The 17,719-nt window shown below is 42.1% G+C and overlaps 1 protein-coding gene across 3 annotated transcripts in view; it reads left to right on the forward strand.

Moving 5' to 3' along the window:
• Nucleotides 1-10,587, forward strand: part of SEPTIN7 (septin 7) — an 81,663-nt gene extending 71,076 nt beyond the window's left edge. For 2 of the 3 annotated variants that reach the window (XM_073678237.1, XM_073678239.1), the window contains 4 exons: nt 1,857-1,877; nt 2,979-3,114; nt 3,560-3,699; nt 9,530-10,587. In XM_073678237.1, coding sequence (XP_073534338.1) covers nt 1,857-1,877; nt 2,979-3,114; nt 3,560-3,699; nt 9,530-9,569 — 337 coding nt within the window. In that variant the 3' untranslated portion in view covers nt 9,570-10,587. The remainder of the gene's footprint in view (nt 1-1,856; nt 1,878-2,978; nt 3,115-3,559; nt 3,700-9,529) is intronic. The other variant, XM_073678238.1, reaches the window with a different exon arrangement.
• The last annotated feature ends 7,132 nt before the right edge of the window (nt 10,588-17,719 follow it).

Raw genomic sequence — 17,719 nt, forward strand, 5'->3', positions numbered from 1 at the left:
GAAATGCATGTGGAAACGCATGTGAATCCGCATGTATTCCGCAGGAAAAACGCATGCACAATCTGCATGCGTTTTTTCTGCCAGGGAGATGCAGAAAATTTCTGCTTCATTTCTGCATCGTGTGCACATACCCTTAAGGCACTGGCCATTCTTAATGTCTACAGAGCAGAAACTCTTTAAGTCAACAACTAATATTGCTTTAAAATGTCATCTTTCTGGGGAGTGTGGTGCTTTTCTCAAAGATTATGAACAGCATGCATAATATATGATGGAAGTGTAAATCTTTACCGGCAAGTATCTGGATGTGGGGGAGGTCTTCGGAGAGAGGTGGTCTCTGAAGAGGTTTCTCTATGTATGAGGTGGCATTTCGTGTTTTGGGTGTGTTGACTGTGCATGTATTGATGGTTCATTAGCTGATGTCCATGTATTTAGTCTTGTAAAACATGAAAATGATTATCCCAAAGTTTGTCAATGAATACAGTTAAATAGTGGTAAATGTTTCCTCCATTCCATAATCCTCTTTGCCATAAACCCTTGGCACTCCACATATATGATTATTATATGATTTTAAACCAATAATGAAAAGTCTACTTCATCCGTATGTTCAGAAAGTATACCTCCAGTTAAGGAGTATGTTCCAGTACAGAGGAAAAGAAGTTCCTAAAGTTCTCTCCAAGGAATGTGTAATTAGAAACGATCCTGTGTTTTAAATCAGACTTTGTTCTTTATTTTTTTTTTCTTCACTTTTGATCATAGGCTTTTTTTTCTTCCAATTTTCGATATCACACAATTTGTGTGAACTAAAAAAACAAATTGACACTGACCACTAAGCCTGATACTAGACTCACAGTTGCTGGTCTGTAGAAGCGGCAGGATTACAATGACAGGAGTTACCATTCACCATAGGTGATTGATCATGGCTCACCTTGACCTTCGCTAAGAGCCGAGCAGGTCTAGAAAACATCTCCATGTGGCTGCTGAAAAGAACAAACAGAAGTACCTGCTTGATTTGTGGCCAGTGTGAAGATAGTGATATTTTATTTTTCCATGCCACTGATTAAACAAAAATACTGTTAACATAAAAACCTGGTTTAAGCAATTGCTCTGTTTATGATTACACATTCCCTTGAAGACCCACAACACATACTGATGGGTTAATTTGCTTTAAGTAATTGAATCCCTAATGCATAAGTAAATCAGGAAAGTCTAGTTAACGAGTGTTATTACCTACTGTGGTGTATGTTGGCCCTATATAACCTGTATGAAATAAATATATCTGAGCAGCCTTGAAGATAGCTGCTGTTTGGAGGACTTTTGTAATGTTCTTTGCCCACAAAATGCTGTAAGAATAAACCACAGAGGTCCTTGCTGTCCATCAGGTATTCTTTAGTATTGGCAGTAACATAAGGTAATAGACTCTTGCCCTCTTCTTTTTTCTCCAGTAGCCCGGTGTAGAAGAACATTTATCTTTTAAAAATGGCGTTTTAATATCCCCCAAGATTCCTAAGCGCTTTAGTCTTAATCTCTGAATGTTCAGTTTCTATGAAATGTAATGCATGAGTACTGATCGCACTATTACCAATGCACTTTTGCACCAATTGATGATCTACCCCTTCCACTTTACAAATCTAAAATTCCTCAATATCTTCCCTATATTTGGCTGTTTGTCTAATCTATAATCTGAATTTGGCTTCTTAAAAACCGATCTCCCTTTTCTTTACACAATTTATTATTTCTTTTGCACCTTTACAGCTTTTCATTAATGAATTAATTTTAATTTGCTTAATTTACGCATGCTAAGTCCTTGTGTTTTTTTTTTTTTTTGTTTGTTTTTTTGTTTTGCTTTTCTTTTTTAGACTTGAAACCGTTGAAGGCATGTAAGTGGTCTTTTTAAACTCTTCCCAAATCACTTTTGCTTGTCTATCAAATTATTGTTACCTTCTTAATGTTCTGCCACAGGTAAAAGATAATGACACCACCATTAGATACCAGATTACAGCATTTTTACTTCAAGCTGAAAAATAATTCTTTGAGGATTGTTTTTAATATGTGCCAGTACATATGAAGTTTCTCTATAGAGAGGTTTGAAGAAAGTCTTCCCATCCTACATCCACCCTGATACACATGCACACGTCAGGGAGCTACCAGACTCCTCTGGTGCCATCTTTTCTTTTCCCAAGAGAACAAATGGGCAAGCAATGACTACTTGTTCCTATAGACTTTTCAATGTACCGTAGCTACTAAACCTTTTCATGTTGAATTGTATTGGCTTTTGGGTAAAAATGTGCATCTACCTGTAGCTGTTTGGTATGGTTTAAGATTATCTCACGGAAGAACAAAGTAATTATTTCATCCTAATCCAAACAAATGGCACCAGGGATAGCAGCTGCTAGGAGTGGATTTTCTTGCTTTTTCTACCACCATTGCAGAAGCAGTTTATTTGCATAGTTTTTTCCTGGTCATCTACGACTTTGTGCATGGATTAGAATATCATTTATAGATCTCACGTCAGGTCCCTTGTTTTCTACACCTTATTACATTTGTCTAGATGGATTCATTAGGTTATGTTCTCACTGAAAAAATATATCTGCATGGATTTCCTCTTTAAACTGTCTGCGTTAAATGGCTTTTTGTAGGCATTAATTATACAGATCTTAGCACAGAATTAAGCATAGTCTGTCCCAAAACCCATGTACACGTACCTTTAAATATGCTGAAAATGCAAAGAAAAAGTAATGTGTTTCTACATTCTTACTGAATTTGCATATCTCCAGCATTTCTGTAGAAAGATAATAGGCCTATTAGTCGTGTTAATCTCTGTAGCGAGTAGCAGTCATTAATAACTCATCACTTCATCCATCTCATGATTTTACCATTAAATAATTTTCTTTCTTTTATTTAACCCATGGGCTGTGTTTATTGTCTATTTGTAGTTTATGCTACTTTAAATAACCTGATTTTTTTTCCATATATTCTAGGAGTCCTCTAGCTCAGATGGAGGAAGAGAGAAGGGAACATGTGGCAAAGATGAAGAAAATGGAGATGGAAATGGAACAAGTGTTTGAGATGAAAGTCAAGGAAAAAGTCCAGAAGCTCAAGGATTCCGAAGCAGAAGTAGGAACCGGCATAAACTTATAGGGTCCGATTAATCAAAGCAATTTTGACAGAATGGAGTTGTGCAAAAAAATTGCGACTTTTGCAATTTTCACAATTTTTTTATGTTTGCCAAAATGGGCGGAGCTGGGACAGGGGCGAGGTGGGCGTGATGCCACAGCTCATCTAATTCATGACGAGCTGTGGCATTCCTTGTGCCAGAAATCTCACTCTAGTCCCTGACTGGAATGAGAGATCTGGCGAGGCGCATACCACTCGCCAGACTCTCCTGATTCATTAAGAGGTGTGCACTGCTTCATGAATCGGGAGCATTTGCTTCCTACACACCCCATCATCAAGACTGGTGTGAATATCACGAGTCTTGATATATTAGGGACATATTATATTGTTTTTTGCTTTTTTGTAATGTATCAGCCTATAACTGTTCTATATTATGTTCTCATAGCTCCAACGACGTCACGAGCAGATGAAAAAGAACCTTGAGGCTCAGCACAAAGAGCTCGAAGAGAAGAGGCGTCAATTCGAAGAGGAGAAAATAAACTGGGAAACTCAGCAACGTCTACTGGAACAGCAGAATTCTTCCAGGTACTGACCATAGCTTTGTATTTTAGGTGGTGGAGTTGTGTTTGTAAGACCTCCAGGTTGGAGGCTTGTTTCTCCAGTATGTACATTTCCAATAAGACTTCAAAGTCGGTAACAAGAGATGAGCGGATCTGACAATTTTTCAAATTCTACAAATCACGTGGATATTACAGGGAAATTGTATGTGAAGTAAAACTATTTTCTGCATTAAATATTCTTTATTATGCTCTGGGGTCTTTTCAGACCCAGAAATTAATAAAGATAGGATGTTAATTTTTTTTATTTTTTTTTTTAAACACCTCCCTACTTACCTGCCTTGCCGTGCTTGCAGTCTGGTCCTTGGCGCGTCTTTTCTTTCCCTTCACGTGTTGCGTGCATTCTTTTCGGCAACTTTAATCTGAGTTACGGCTCCACTAGGCCTCGGACCATCTCTTTATGATGCGCGTTGCCCAAGTGACAGCACGACGCAGTGACATCAGTCAGCGGCTTTGTCAAGTCAGATGCCAGGGCACGGAGTGACGAAGGCTGGAGAAAATATGTGCAATGGGGACATTCTGGTTCATAGGAGCAAAGAAACAACGTGCTGTATGCACTCTTTTGTGCTAGACCTTCCCATGTTAGATGTAAGCAGTACTAGAAGTGCGGACCTTCCAATGCAGGGTGCTGACAGCCCAGAAACCCAGCAGCATTTTATTTGGTAGCATATGGATATTGTTGTCATAGTGATGGCGCTATAGTGGGAATATACAGTGTCGGTGTGTAATTTATTGTTACCATAGTAACAGGCTGAACAATGTAAAATTGTTCCTCCTGAAAACTGGCTTCTGTCAGGCTACAGATCCAAGATTGTCATTTCATCTTACAATGCCCACATTATAATTTACTTCTGTAGTTGTCATTCTGCTAAAACCTCTTTAAAATAGTAGCGTGAGGGAATTTATTCATTCTTCTTGCACATATATGCAATATTTATTGGGCAAATCATTGGGGGAGAAAGAGGGCTTATAGTCTGATAAATCTGCTGTAATGCCAGTAATTCACATAAATTATAGTGCAAATCCAATAAGATTTTCTGGTGTACACACAGCAAAGGATGTGCCTATTTTATAATAAGTGCATTTTGCTCCCACAGACTTTTTTTGGCACAGTCTTTAAAATCTTCTTCATAAATGACCTGTACACTTTATTTGTTCCTGTGGATTCTAGAAGTGAATGCTCATTGCTGAAAAACAAAGATGGACTGTGTATGTACAGTGGCTTAGGAAGGAAAAAGACCTTTCCATCACAGCTTGTCAGTGACAGATGGAAACAGTAATTCTTCAGGTCCCCCTGTGTGTGGTCTCTGTGAAATAAAACCACGACTATGACTTCTCAGATCATCTGATTTAATGTGAGATAATTATTTTAATACCAAGGAGTTGTCCAATCTTGGTGTACAAGTCCGCAGTCACACTGTATGACTGCAAACTTGTAAATCCTCACAGCTTGCACAGTGCCCATTGTGAGGATTCTCTGGTGCCAGGAGCAGGCAGGCGCATGACTGCAAGTATGTAATTTACATTCATGCAGTCACATGCTGACTAGACATGCACGGCCTTGCTCAATGCAAGTGTGTTGAACGAGGCTGAACACGTCTAGTTTGAATGTGTCCTGGAGTATGAAAAGCACATTTTAGCGGTCATGTGACTGCCCATTCCCAGTGTCAGAGAATCCTGATACTGTGTACTGTGTGTGCTGCAGGACTGTGACTGCAGACTTGTACCACAAGCCTGGACAACCCCTTTAAGTAATTTGCCTAAAGGCCCCGTCACACTAAGCGACGCTACAGCGATCCCGACAACGATACGAGCTGTCAGGGATCGTTGCTGCGTCGCTGTGTGGTCGCTGGTGAGATGTCAAACCGACAGATCTTCCCAACGACGCAGAAGCGATGCAGCGAACCGTAACGATCTGTATAACGATGCACGCCTATGTGTTTCTGTGTCTGAGTCATTAACAAGGTCGTTGGTAAGGTGTCAAACACACCGATGCATGCTACCCAGCGGGGCCTCAACGATCAAAAAAATGTCCAGACCATTCCAACACGACCAGCGATCTCACAGCAGGGGCCTGGTCGCTGCTAAGTGTCAAACGTAGCGAGATCGCTACTGAGGTCGCTGTTGTGTCACAAAACTTGTGACTCAGCAGCGATCTCGCTTAGTGTGACGGGGGCTTTATTGTGGAAGATATTTACAGAAAGGGACAGTAGATTAAGTCTCTTGGCTGTATGCCAAAATATGCTACCTAAAAATCTACTTTAAGAAACAGTTTTTCATACAGTACAGACCATAAGTTTGGACACACCTTCTCATTTAAAGATTTTTCTGTATTTTCATGACTATGAAAATTGTACATTCACACTGAAGGCATCAAAACTATGAATTAACACATGTGGAATTATATACTTAACAAAAAAGTGTGAAACAACTGAAAATATGTCTTATATTCTAGGTTCTTCAAAGTAGCCACCTTTTGCTTTGATGACTGCTTTGCACACTCTTGGCATTCTCTTGATGAGCTTCAAGAGGTAGTCACCGGAAATGGTCTTCCAACAATCTTGAAGGAGTTCCCAGAGATGCTTAGCACTTGTTGGCCCTTTTGCCTTCACTCTGCGGTCCAGCTCACCCCAAACCATCTCGACTGGGTTCAGGTCTGGTGACTGTGGAGGCCGGGTCATCAGGCGTAGCACCCCATCACTCTCCTCCTTGGTCAAATAGCCCTTACACAGCCTGGAGGTGTGTTTCAGGTCATTGTCCTGGTGAAAAATAAATGATGGTTCAACTAAACGCAAACCGGATGGAATAGCATGCCGCTGCAAGATGCTGTGGTAGCCATGCTGGTTCAGTATGCCTTCAATTTTGAATAAATCCCCAACAGTGTCACCAGCAAAGCACCCCCACACCATCACACCTCCTCCATGCTTCACGGTGGGAACCAGGCATGCAGAGTCCATCCGTTCACCTTTTCTGCGTCGCACAAAGACACCTGTGGTTGGAACCAAAGATCTCAAATTTGGACTCATCAGACCAAAGTACAGATTTCCACTGGTCTAATGTCCATTCCTTGTGTTCTTTAGCCCAAACAAGTCTCTTCTGCTTGTTGCCTGTCCTTAGCAGTGGTTTCCTAGCAGCTATTTTACCATGAAGGCCTGCTGCACAAAGTCTCCTCTTAACAGTTGTTGAAGAGATGTGTCTGCTGCTAGAACTCTGTGTGGCATTGACCTGGTCTCTAATCTGAGCTGCTGTTAACCTGCGATTTCTGAGGCTGGTGACTCGGATAAACTTATCCTCAGAAGCAGAGGTGACTCTTGGTCTTCCTTTCCTGGGACGGTCCTCATGTGAGCCAGTTTCTTTGTAGCGCTTGATGGTTTTTGCAACTGCACTTGGGGATACTTTCAAAGTTTTCCCAATTTTTCGCACTGACTGACCTTCATTTTTTAAAGTAATGATGGCCACTCGTTTTTCTTAACTTAACTGCTTTTTTCTTGCCATAATACAAATTCTAACAGTCTATTCAGTAGGACTATCAGCTGTGTATCCACCTTACTTCTGCACAACACAACTGATGGTCCCAACCCCATTTCTAAGGCAAGAAATCCCACTTATTAAACCTGACAGGGCACACCTGTGATGTGAAAACCATTTCCGGTGACTACCTCTTGAAGCTCATCAAGAGAATGCCAAGAGTGTGCAAAGCAGTCATCAAAGCAAAAGGTGGCTACTTTGAAGAACCTAGAATATAAGACATATTTTCAGTTGTTTCACACTTTTTTGTTAAGTATATAATTCCACATGTGTTAATTCATAGTTTTGATGCCTTCAGTGTGAATGTACAATTTTCATAGTCATGAAAATACAGAAAAGTCTTTAAATGAGAATGTGTGTCCAAACTTTTGGTCTGTACTGTACGTACTTTTTGTTTGCAAGTATTTGACAGTACAACACAATTCCGGTGCACAGATCTATGTCCTATATCAATAAATCTAGTTTCACACCAGGTCTCTGTTTCTACTTCCACCTGAAGCCCCAAAATACTGTGTGTTAGTCAAAACCTCTAACAGAGTCATTGGGAAATTGGGAACAGTGAGGCAAACGGAGCCCAAAGTCCAACTTTGGACTCTGTTTGGCCTCCTTTTTGTCTTTTTAGCCGGAAGCAATAGTGCAGTTTGTCAGGTTTATGCTATGTTCGCACATCATGTATTTTTCAGTGTTTGTTTTGTTTTTTTTTTTAATCTGCAACAAAACCTGATCTCTTGCCAGGAGGTTGTTCAGGATTTTTTCTTGCTTCTTTGCTTGTTTTTTGGTGTTTTTCAGCGTTTCACTGTCCTTTTGTATTTATGCATGTACACAAAGTTCAGTGAAAAAAATAAATAAATCTCATTCTGGTTTTGGTGTAACTGTGGGGGATGTGAATTGTTCAGGAATAGTTTACCGAAGACACTGGCAGTGCATTGAGTTTGTATGACACTATTTACATTCACACTGTTGTCTGCCATTCAGTTGCACAGGCATTGTTCAATCTCACACCTCCCTGTGCCACAGATATTGTTAAATCTCACAGGTAGCTTCAGCCAGTGTTTACGCTTAAACATCGCTAATTTAATTAAGCTCGCCCAATACAAACTACCATCTCAGAGACCAAGACAAGATGGTAAAATCACAAAAATAATTGTTTCACATACTGTTGTACTTTCTTATTTAACCTGATAGCTATGTTCACACTAGGCGTTTTTTAAGCGGTTTTCCACTACCCATTTATTCCAATGGGGGAAAAACACTGAAAGAAGTTACATGCTCTATTTTGCAAAAAAACATGCAAAGCACAAAATCCTGATCAAAAGAAACAAGATGTGTGCATGAGATTTCTGGAATCTCATAGACTTTACTAGTACTGTAAAACACAGCTGAAAATTTGCATAAAAAAGCATCAAAAACCGCTGAAAAAACCAAGATGTGTGAACATATCCTTTGAGAAAAAAAAGCCCTCCTGAAAGGAGGCCAAATAAGGTCCAAAGTTGACTCTGTTGCAAGTTTTATCGCAAACTCTTTTTTTTTGGGGGGGGGGGGGGGTTCAGATGACGCCCCTGATGGAGTCTTGAAAGTAGGCTTAGACATGCTGCGAGCCTAGCAATAAACAAATAACTGTCAGAAGTTTTCCAGTCTGTTCCAGGACTCTTCCTATAGTCCCCGGCTGGCTGCTTAAACCATGTTTTCTCTGAAACACTCTAATGTTTGAGTAAAGCGCACATGACTGCAATTGCTCAGCCAGGCTCTGAGCTGGACTAGTCTGGTCTCTGGTTTTAAGGTATAGTTTCTCTGATGCGCTATATTTTCAGCTTCGGAGAAAAGTGCACCTGGCTGGTATTCATGCTGCCCGTGGTTAGGGCATGAATCAAGTGACTGGTTCCCTTTTTATTTGAAAGCATAAAAACCTTTCTCACTTTCTGTGCTACACACTTGTACCTATGGCCAACTAGCGGCATATTTACTTACAGCCCTGCTATTACACAGCAGATGACACGTTAGCATCCAGCATGCTGTAGTACGGAGGTCATCCAATTGCTTACATCAGCCTGCTTTGTACACATCTTAGCTATTGTACCAGTATAGGAAAGTACTCTGTTTACAGGGCAGAGGTGATGGTGCCACAGTACGGGGTACCTTCCAAGGACCAGATGTAAGGTTGTGATACTATGTCTCCCATATGGAAAATCTCCACACTCCCTCGCTTGAATATTGTATATGTCAGATTGTTTGCTTGTGCACACCTAATTATTTTCTTCTGTTTTCCTTAGGACTTTGGAGAAAAATAAGAAGAAAGGGAAGATCTTTTAAGACATTTGTTGACCACCATACTCTGTATCAGTTGCCAACTTGCCAGCACAGACATCAGTGTTTCTTGGAGCCATTCAGCCACTTTTGAAACCAGTTGCATCCATAAATGTTGGATTAAACGGCATGACTTTTTTTTTTTATTATTATTATTGATCTTAGTGGAAAATAAGATGATGCCTTGAATTGTTTGAGGTTCTTTTTTGCATACTTGGAGAACTATACACTGCAGGTAACTGCTCCCTCTCTCCTCCCTTCTTTCTTTTTAACTGATGTCTTCATTTTAAAATCAGGAAAAAGCATTTTACTGTTGTGTACGCGTGGTCTGGTGGCTGATAGCAGGATACTCCACAATACAAGGACTCTGGCTTAACAATGAAGATAAACGCCATCTTCTAACTCGCGCACATGTAATAGAGAACTTCCATACATACGGTTTCTTGTCATTTACCTTTATTTCCTTCTTATTTTGACACTTCCATTGTTTAAGATACACATGGGAATTATAGGCTTACAGTGCACAGTTGGCTTTTCTCTTCTTTCATTTTTCCCCAAGAACCAAACTCTAGCGAGTGGGGAATACCTTAAATATATGCTTTTCCATTTAATACCTTCTTTCCAGGAGACTCTACTTACTGCTTCCTTTTTGTAATAACATTTAGATATTATTTCTGAGTATGGGCCCTACTGATTTAAAGTATATCCTATTTCTTTGCAGTAGGAGTCAGTGAGTAAAACCTTTATATATTTTTATTTTTTACTTTCTGCCTCTAAATACTTCCCTATGTTTTGTGGTAATGCAGCAGGAATGATGCGTTTATAGGTCATTTCTAGATAAAATAACATTCTGTTCCTTCCCTATTGTGCAGTCTATTTTATGTTTTGCTAGAAATGGGAATCATGGCCTCACAAGGAGAGGGACATCACACTTTTGCATTTAGCTGTATTCCTATACTGCATTCTGTATTTTTTTTTTGTTTGTATTGTACAAAGTCACATAATAAACAATGTTGTGATGTAATACTGTAGTACGTGCTCTTTCCTTTTACTTTTGTTTCTACAGTATTTGTGCAAAAGGACCCATATAATCTTAGGTCCAAACCTCTATGCTGATTACTTTCTTTACATCTATATAATCAAAGGTCCTTTTTCCCGTTGCAGAGAATAAAAGCCTCTACCAAGGGGAAGCTTAGGTGTTTGCTGCATACTGTACAGCTCCCTAATTTCCCTCTACTTGTGGTGTGACTGCAAACCACCAGGGTCAGAAATTTTATCAAGCAGTCTTAGGGCTCTTTCACATGTCAGTATCTCCTGTACATTGTTGACAGTTTTCACATGTACCGGAGACACTTACACTGGTAGACCCATTCAAATGAATGGATCTGCTCACATGTCAGTGTGTTTCCACGGACCATTTGTCCATGGACAAAACACGCTGACATGTCCGTTTTTTTCATGCTGCATGGGCCGCAAAAGGTCCACACTTATGACACACAGATGATATCCGTGTGTCCGTGTTTATTTTTTTTTACAGGGGACAATGGCTCCAGGGAATTGGGTGTAAAAGGGAGTATAATGTTCTTCATTTTATTCTTATACTTTCTGGACACATCGGGGACTGAATACTACTTTCAACATTGTCCCCGCTGGCGCTGATTGCAGTGCAACAGGAGACAATTATGACAGATGCCTTTAGCAACCGGCACTTGGGAACACCACAAACTGTACTGCTGATTTCCAGGCGCTGGTACGTGGGATCCTGATGCGGCACACTGTTGCCACACAGGTAGACATGGATATCTTCGGTACTGTTTTTTTCAGTACTGGAAATATCTGGACGTGTTAAAGAACCTTCAGAGGGGTTTTCCACTTTTAGAAAAGTGGATCCCCAATGATTCCTGTGATAGTATCCATTCCCTCCTTCCTCTCATGCTGGCTCCTCACCGCTGTGCCAATATATGTGTATCGTTTGTGGCTGTGATGTCACGTTGATGGCACACATCACTGCTGCAGCTCATCACTATGCTCAGCAGCTCTTCCAATGGCACAAACAGATGAGCTCAGAGATTAGTTGCAGCTGTGAAGTGAGCTTTTGATGTGATGTCACGGCTGCAGCCGAAATGCAAGAGGCCAGGGGATGGGCGAGTACTATCTGTCTGTTATCTTACATTATAAGAATCATTTGGAGTCCAGTTTTCTGACAGTGGAAAACCATTTGAAAAAAACAAAACATAGCAACATTTGTATCAAAACTTTCACAATGACAGCTAAGAGAGTTTTTTTCAGACAGTTTCAAAAATCAGAAGTATTGGCTGCCATCGAAAAAGGATTTTGAACATGGCGCTCCTGTGTTCTCTATGCGAGTCCCACTCCCAGAATCCTCCAACAGCGACTAATCTTCAAGGAGAGCAAAAGGATTTTGTAAATGAATTTCAACCCCTTGATTTTTGCCACTTAATGAACAAGCCGAACGCCCGTTCATCGGCTTGATTGATATTTAAGCTTACTTATAATTCCGTGTTTTTGGCAGTATATCATAAACAGGACATGTGCTATCGAGAACAATAATAATTTATGTACACTGAACAATCATTCTGTCCACATGGTCGACCTGTTTAATGAGGCTATTTAACGACCACATACATTTCACAGGTTGCCAGTTCTGTATGATGGTGGAGTAGATGGTGAGAGTGCGGGGCGCTTACCCAGAATCTTCTGCTGGTTCATTAGAAGCAGCCACAGTTATGAGCTGGGGACAGGGTGCAGTGCTCCTGAGCATGTCAGAACATTATAGGAGATAGTGCCCACTCCTCCCGAGCTGAGGTCACGGGAATCTGACCATTATAGATGAGCCTGCAGAGAGAGAAACTGCTGAACAATACATCATACTGGTGACATTGTGGTCAGAAATATCATTACTCAAGGGCCCATTCTGAGAGTTCACCTGAAAGCATGGCTACACTTTGATATTTAGAAACTGTTTCTTGACAGGAAATGCTCAATAGCTGTACATTACTGTCTTACAAGATGTCAGTGTAAGTATCCATCTCCATGTATGCACGATGAATGACAGAACTTGGTCAATGCCCAAATTAACTGCAGCATCAGTAGAAATGTGTCCGTTACACTCATGAATCTGCTTTATTTACTGCAATCATTGAGAGTGCAGCTTCCATACGTCCAAAACGGGTGCACAGCCTTATCTGGTCTAAGGGTCACATTGTTATATTGAATGACTTCCAAGGGCTAATGTAAATCTTGCCTTATGAGCAGTTTATGTATGCCTGAAATGTCTGAGAGGCTGGTTTCACTACCAGGACTCTCATATATCTGTAGAATGGGGGAGAAGAGCACACCCAATCAATACTCTAGAGCAGACATGTTAAACTCTGGCCCGTGGGCCAAATCTGGCTCGCAGGGTGTAGTGATGGGCGAGCACTAAAATGCTCGGGTACTTGTTGCTTGGGTCGAGCACTTTGGAATACTCAAGTGCTCGACCCGAGCAACGAGCCCAATGTAAGTCTATGGGAAACTCGAGCATTTTTCCAGCGGCTCCCCCAGCTGTCTGCAGAGGGCCTTAAAATTGCCCAAATCGATGGGAACAGTGCTCAAATGACATGGGAACAGCATGGGGAAGACCCCTGGAAGCATCTCTGACTCCCAGGTCACTGCTGTCAACAACGTTGTCAAGAGTGTTACACCACTTTTACAGACTCACAATAAAACATACAAAAACGAAACCAAAATGAATTTTCCTGGGAAATATGTTAAGGAACATCCTTTCCAGGGTAATGACTTGTATATAATGCAAAATAAATAACCAAAAACAAAAGTACTCCTCCATACCTTGTGCTATGTTCACATGTAGCGTTTTTGATGCATTTTTGCACTTTTGTATTGCTTTCAACCGTGACAAATGCATTCACCAGGAAATGTCAATTTAACATTTTATAACCTTATCTGACCATGTGGTGTGTGACACATCATCAGACACATCCTGTTTCATTTATGAAGGAGGGACTCTGAAAGTCACAAAGCCTATTTTTAAAGGGCCATCAGGCGGCCTTTATTATTCTTAACCGCTTAAGGACCCTGGGATTTTCCGTTTTTGCATTTTCGTTTTTTGCTCCCCTTGTTCCCAGAGCCATAGCGTTTTTATTTTTTGGTCAATATGGTCATGTGAGGGCTTATTTTTTGCGGGACGAGTTGTACTTTTGAACGACATTACTGGTTTTACCATATCGTGTACGGGAAAACAGGAAAAAAATTCCAAGTGCGGTGAAATTGCAAAAAATTATTCCATTTCCGTTTGCGTTCCACGTGGATTGGGTGGAACACATTCTGATGAGAACAGGCCTGTCTACACACCATAGGGAGTCAAACACTCACCTGAAACTAGTCACACCATTTGGGATCAACTATATAACACACACATGTGCTCTTAGACAACATACCCCTGACGAAGCTGCGTCTGAGTAGCGTAACGCGTAGGATCTCTGGTGCCAGCAGGTAATTATTCTTCCATATATTTTTTATTTACTTATTTTCTTGACTTGACCACTCAGGAATGCCTGGCTTGTTATTTATATGTGGATCAACTGTGCCACGTCATATATGACTTTGGTGACACAATCTGGCCAATACCTCTAAAATATGGGCCCCCATTGCCAATAGACCATCTCTCCTACTCATTCCTTGATTCCCTTATATTATTTAGGGGGGTTTGCTTTGTCATAAACACATATTTTGACTGGTTGTGCTGTGCTATTTATAGCCAGGGTTGCTTAGTAGGTCTACATTAATCAAATGTTATATAAGTGATGTAAAATACACCTGTGGCACATAACATAGTGGGGTTTATTGCTATTTTTATGCATATTATCATGAATTCCCCCATATGAAGATTGCACATGTTTTTGTCTGTTTTAAATGCTTTTAAAAAATTTTTTTTGTTGTCTAAATGTAATCATGTAATAAAGATTTTTTTCACTTTTCCAACATTGGGTGTGCCTGGTTATATATCCGGAGTCTTTTTCTTCCGAATAATTTTGTGTCTTTACATCAGGTTACTGTAGCACCCCTTTCTATTTGTGATTATTATTCCCCAGCAGTGCCCACTTTTTCTTTTTGTGTACTTGAAATTGCAAAAAAAGTGCAATACCACAGATGTGTTATAAGTTTTTTTTTATTTAAGTGGTTGAAAAAAAAAAAAAAATTTGCTTTAAAAAAAATAAAAAAAAATGGTGCCATTTTCCAAGACCCATAGCGTCTCCATTTTTCGGGATCTGGGGCTGGGTGAGGGCTCATTTTTTGCGCGCCGAGCTGAAGTTTTTATTGATACCATTTCGGGGTAGATCCGATGTTTTGATCGCCCATTATTGCATTTTATTGCTATGTTGCGGCGACCAAAAACGTAATTCTGGCGTTTAGAATTTTTTTCTCGTTACGCCATTTACCGATTGAATTAATTATTTTTTTATATTGATCGGGCGATTCTGAACGCGGTGATACCAAATGTGTATGTGTTTTTTTTTGTTTTTTTTTTATTTTGAATGGGGCGAAAGGGGGGGTGATTTAAACTTTTTAAAAAATTATTTTTTAATATTTTTAAAAACATTTTTTTTTACACTTTTTGCTTGCTTCTATAGTCTCCACAGGAGACTACAAGCAGCAACTGTCCGATCGCCTGTGCTACATAGAGGTGATGAGCAGATGGGCGGGGTAAGTGACATGCGTCCGGCATGGCGCTGGTAAATGCCGCTGTCAGAGATTGACTGCAGCATTTAACATGTTAACAGCCGCGGGTGGATTGCGATTCTACCCGCGGCTGTTGCGGGCACATGTCAGCTGTATAAATCAGCTGACATGTGCCCGGTTCAGTGTGTGCTCAGCGCCTTCTAGTACTGCCCCATTTTTGTAGACCTGTGCGCCTCAGGAATAAGAGATATAAAGTTGTAGCGTGGGTCTAGAAGTGTCACCTACCAGTAATGACTGTCACCCAAAATTTTGAGAACACGAGGGTCATGGGAAAGGCAGCGTAACATAAATTCAGCCATGCGTGCCAGACTGCTAACAGGCAAGACTTCCGTGTCCTCCCCAAGAGGACGACTGACCATGCTCTCCTCCTCTCTGTCCTCTGGCCATCCACGCTGAACAGATGGTATGACAGTTGTGCAGGTAGTACCGTCTATAGCGCCTGAAATTAGCTCCTGTTTTTCCTACTCCTTCTCTTCCTCATTGTCACCCAATCCGCGTTGAGATGAGGCTGGGCTGTGTGTAATTACCCTGTATGGTTCCTTGCTCCATCTCATCGTGCTCCGCCTCAAATGCATCCTCTTTGATTGTGAGCAGAGAGCGTTTCAAAAGACCAAGAAGCGAGATGGTGACGCTAATTATGGCGTCATCGCCGCTCACCTTCTTGGAGTCCTCAAAGTTTAGGAGGATGGTACATATGTCTGACATCCATGTCCACTCCTGAGGTCTTGTGTGGAGTCTGAACTGAATACCGACGGCCTTGTTGATGCTGGTACTCAACAACTGCCCTCTTCTGCTCACAAATCCTTCCCAACATCTGCAGTGTAGAGTTCCAACGCATGGGAACATCACACACCAGTCTGTGAGCCGGAAGCTGCAAACGCTGCTGAAACACAGCAAGGGCAGCGGAAGATGTAGGTGACTTTCTAAAATGGGCCCACAGGCGGCGTACTTTAACAAGCAGATCCGGCAGCTCCGGGTAGGATTTGAGAAACCACTGGACCACGAGGTTAAGCATATGGGCCAGGCATGGTATGTGTGTGAGATCGCCTCGCCTCAGAGCCGCCACCAGGTTCTGGCCATTGTCGCATACGACCATGCCTGGCTGTAGGTTCAGTGGTGTGAGCCACAGATTTGCCTGCTCTTTTAGAGCTGTCCACAACTCTTCAGCATTGTGCGGTTTGTCACCGAAGCATATTGGCTTCAGCACAGCCTGTTGCCGCTTGGCCGAGGCAGTTCTTCCAGCTTGTGCCTGATGTGGTCATTTCGGAGATGGAGGCTGAAGATAAGGAGGATGAGGTGCAGGAGCTGTAGACTGTGGGGGCAACCCTGATTGACCTAGGGCCCACAATCCTTGGCGTCGGGAGGACGCGTTCCGTCCCAAGGTCCGACTGGGTCCCAGCTTCCACTATGTTAACCCAGTGTGCCGTCGGCGAGATGTACCGTCCCTGCCCACATGCACTTGTCCACGTGTCCGTGGTTAGGTGGACGTTAACTGCGTTGTTGAGGGCACGGCTAATGCTTTGGGACACGTGCTTGTGTAATGCGGGGACGGCACACCGGGAGAAATAGTGGCGGCTGGGGACCGAGTACCGAGGGACGGCCGCCGCCATCAGGTTGCGGAATGCTTCTGTCTCCACTCCATGAGCCTAAAAGGTAACATTTCGAGCACAAGCAGTCGTGAAATGTTGGAATTTAGTAGTGTGGCCTGTGGGGGCGTTGGCTGCGATTTTGCGCTTGCGTTCCAAGGACTGGGGTATGGACAACTGAACGCTGCGCTGGGACAAGGACATGGACGTGCTTCCTGATGCTGCTACTTGAGAGTGTGCAACGACAGGTGCAGGCCAGGAGGCATCTTCGCATGCACCATGGACAAGTGATTGGCTTGCATGCACAACAGCGGAACAAGCAGTGGTGCCACCCGCAGACACTGTTACTGGACCCTAGGGTTCGGCCCACAAAGTCGGGTGCTTTGCTGCCATGTGCCTGATCATGCTGGTGGTGGTCGGGCTGGTCGTTTTGCCACTCCTGCTGATGCTGGCCTGGCCGGTGGTGCAAATTGTCTTTTTGGGATTATCGGCAGAGTCTTTTAAAAACAACCAGACTCAGGAAGACCTAACAGTTGTACTGGCAACTTCCTTCGTGTTGGTGTTACAGGGAATGGCTGCCTGCCTTCTGTCTGCGGCCACCACATTGCTTCTTCCTGCCTGTTGGGGTGCTCTGCCTCCCTCCCCCTGTGTGCTGCTGTCCTCGCTCTGCATGTCCTGCCAGGTTGGGTCAGTTACTATATCATCCACCACCTCGTCTTCCACTTCCGAACCCTGGTCCTCCTCCTGACTTTCTGGCAACTCTCATCATCGTCCACCTCTTGTGACACTTTCCCACCGATGCCTTCATGT

Source organism: Phyllobates terribilis, unplaced genomic scaffold, assembly GCF_046119375.1.
Source record: "Phyllobates terribilis strain yellow unplaced genomic scaffold, ASM4611937v1 Scaffold_4__5_contigs__length_816908805, whole genome shotgun sequence".
NCBI lineage: Eukaryota > Metazoa > Chordata > Amphibia > Anura > Dendrobatidae > Phyllobates > Phyllobates terribilis.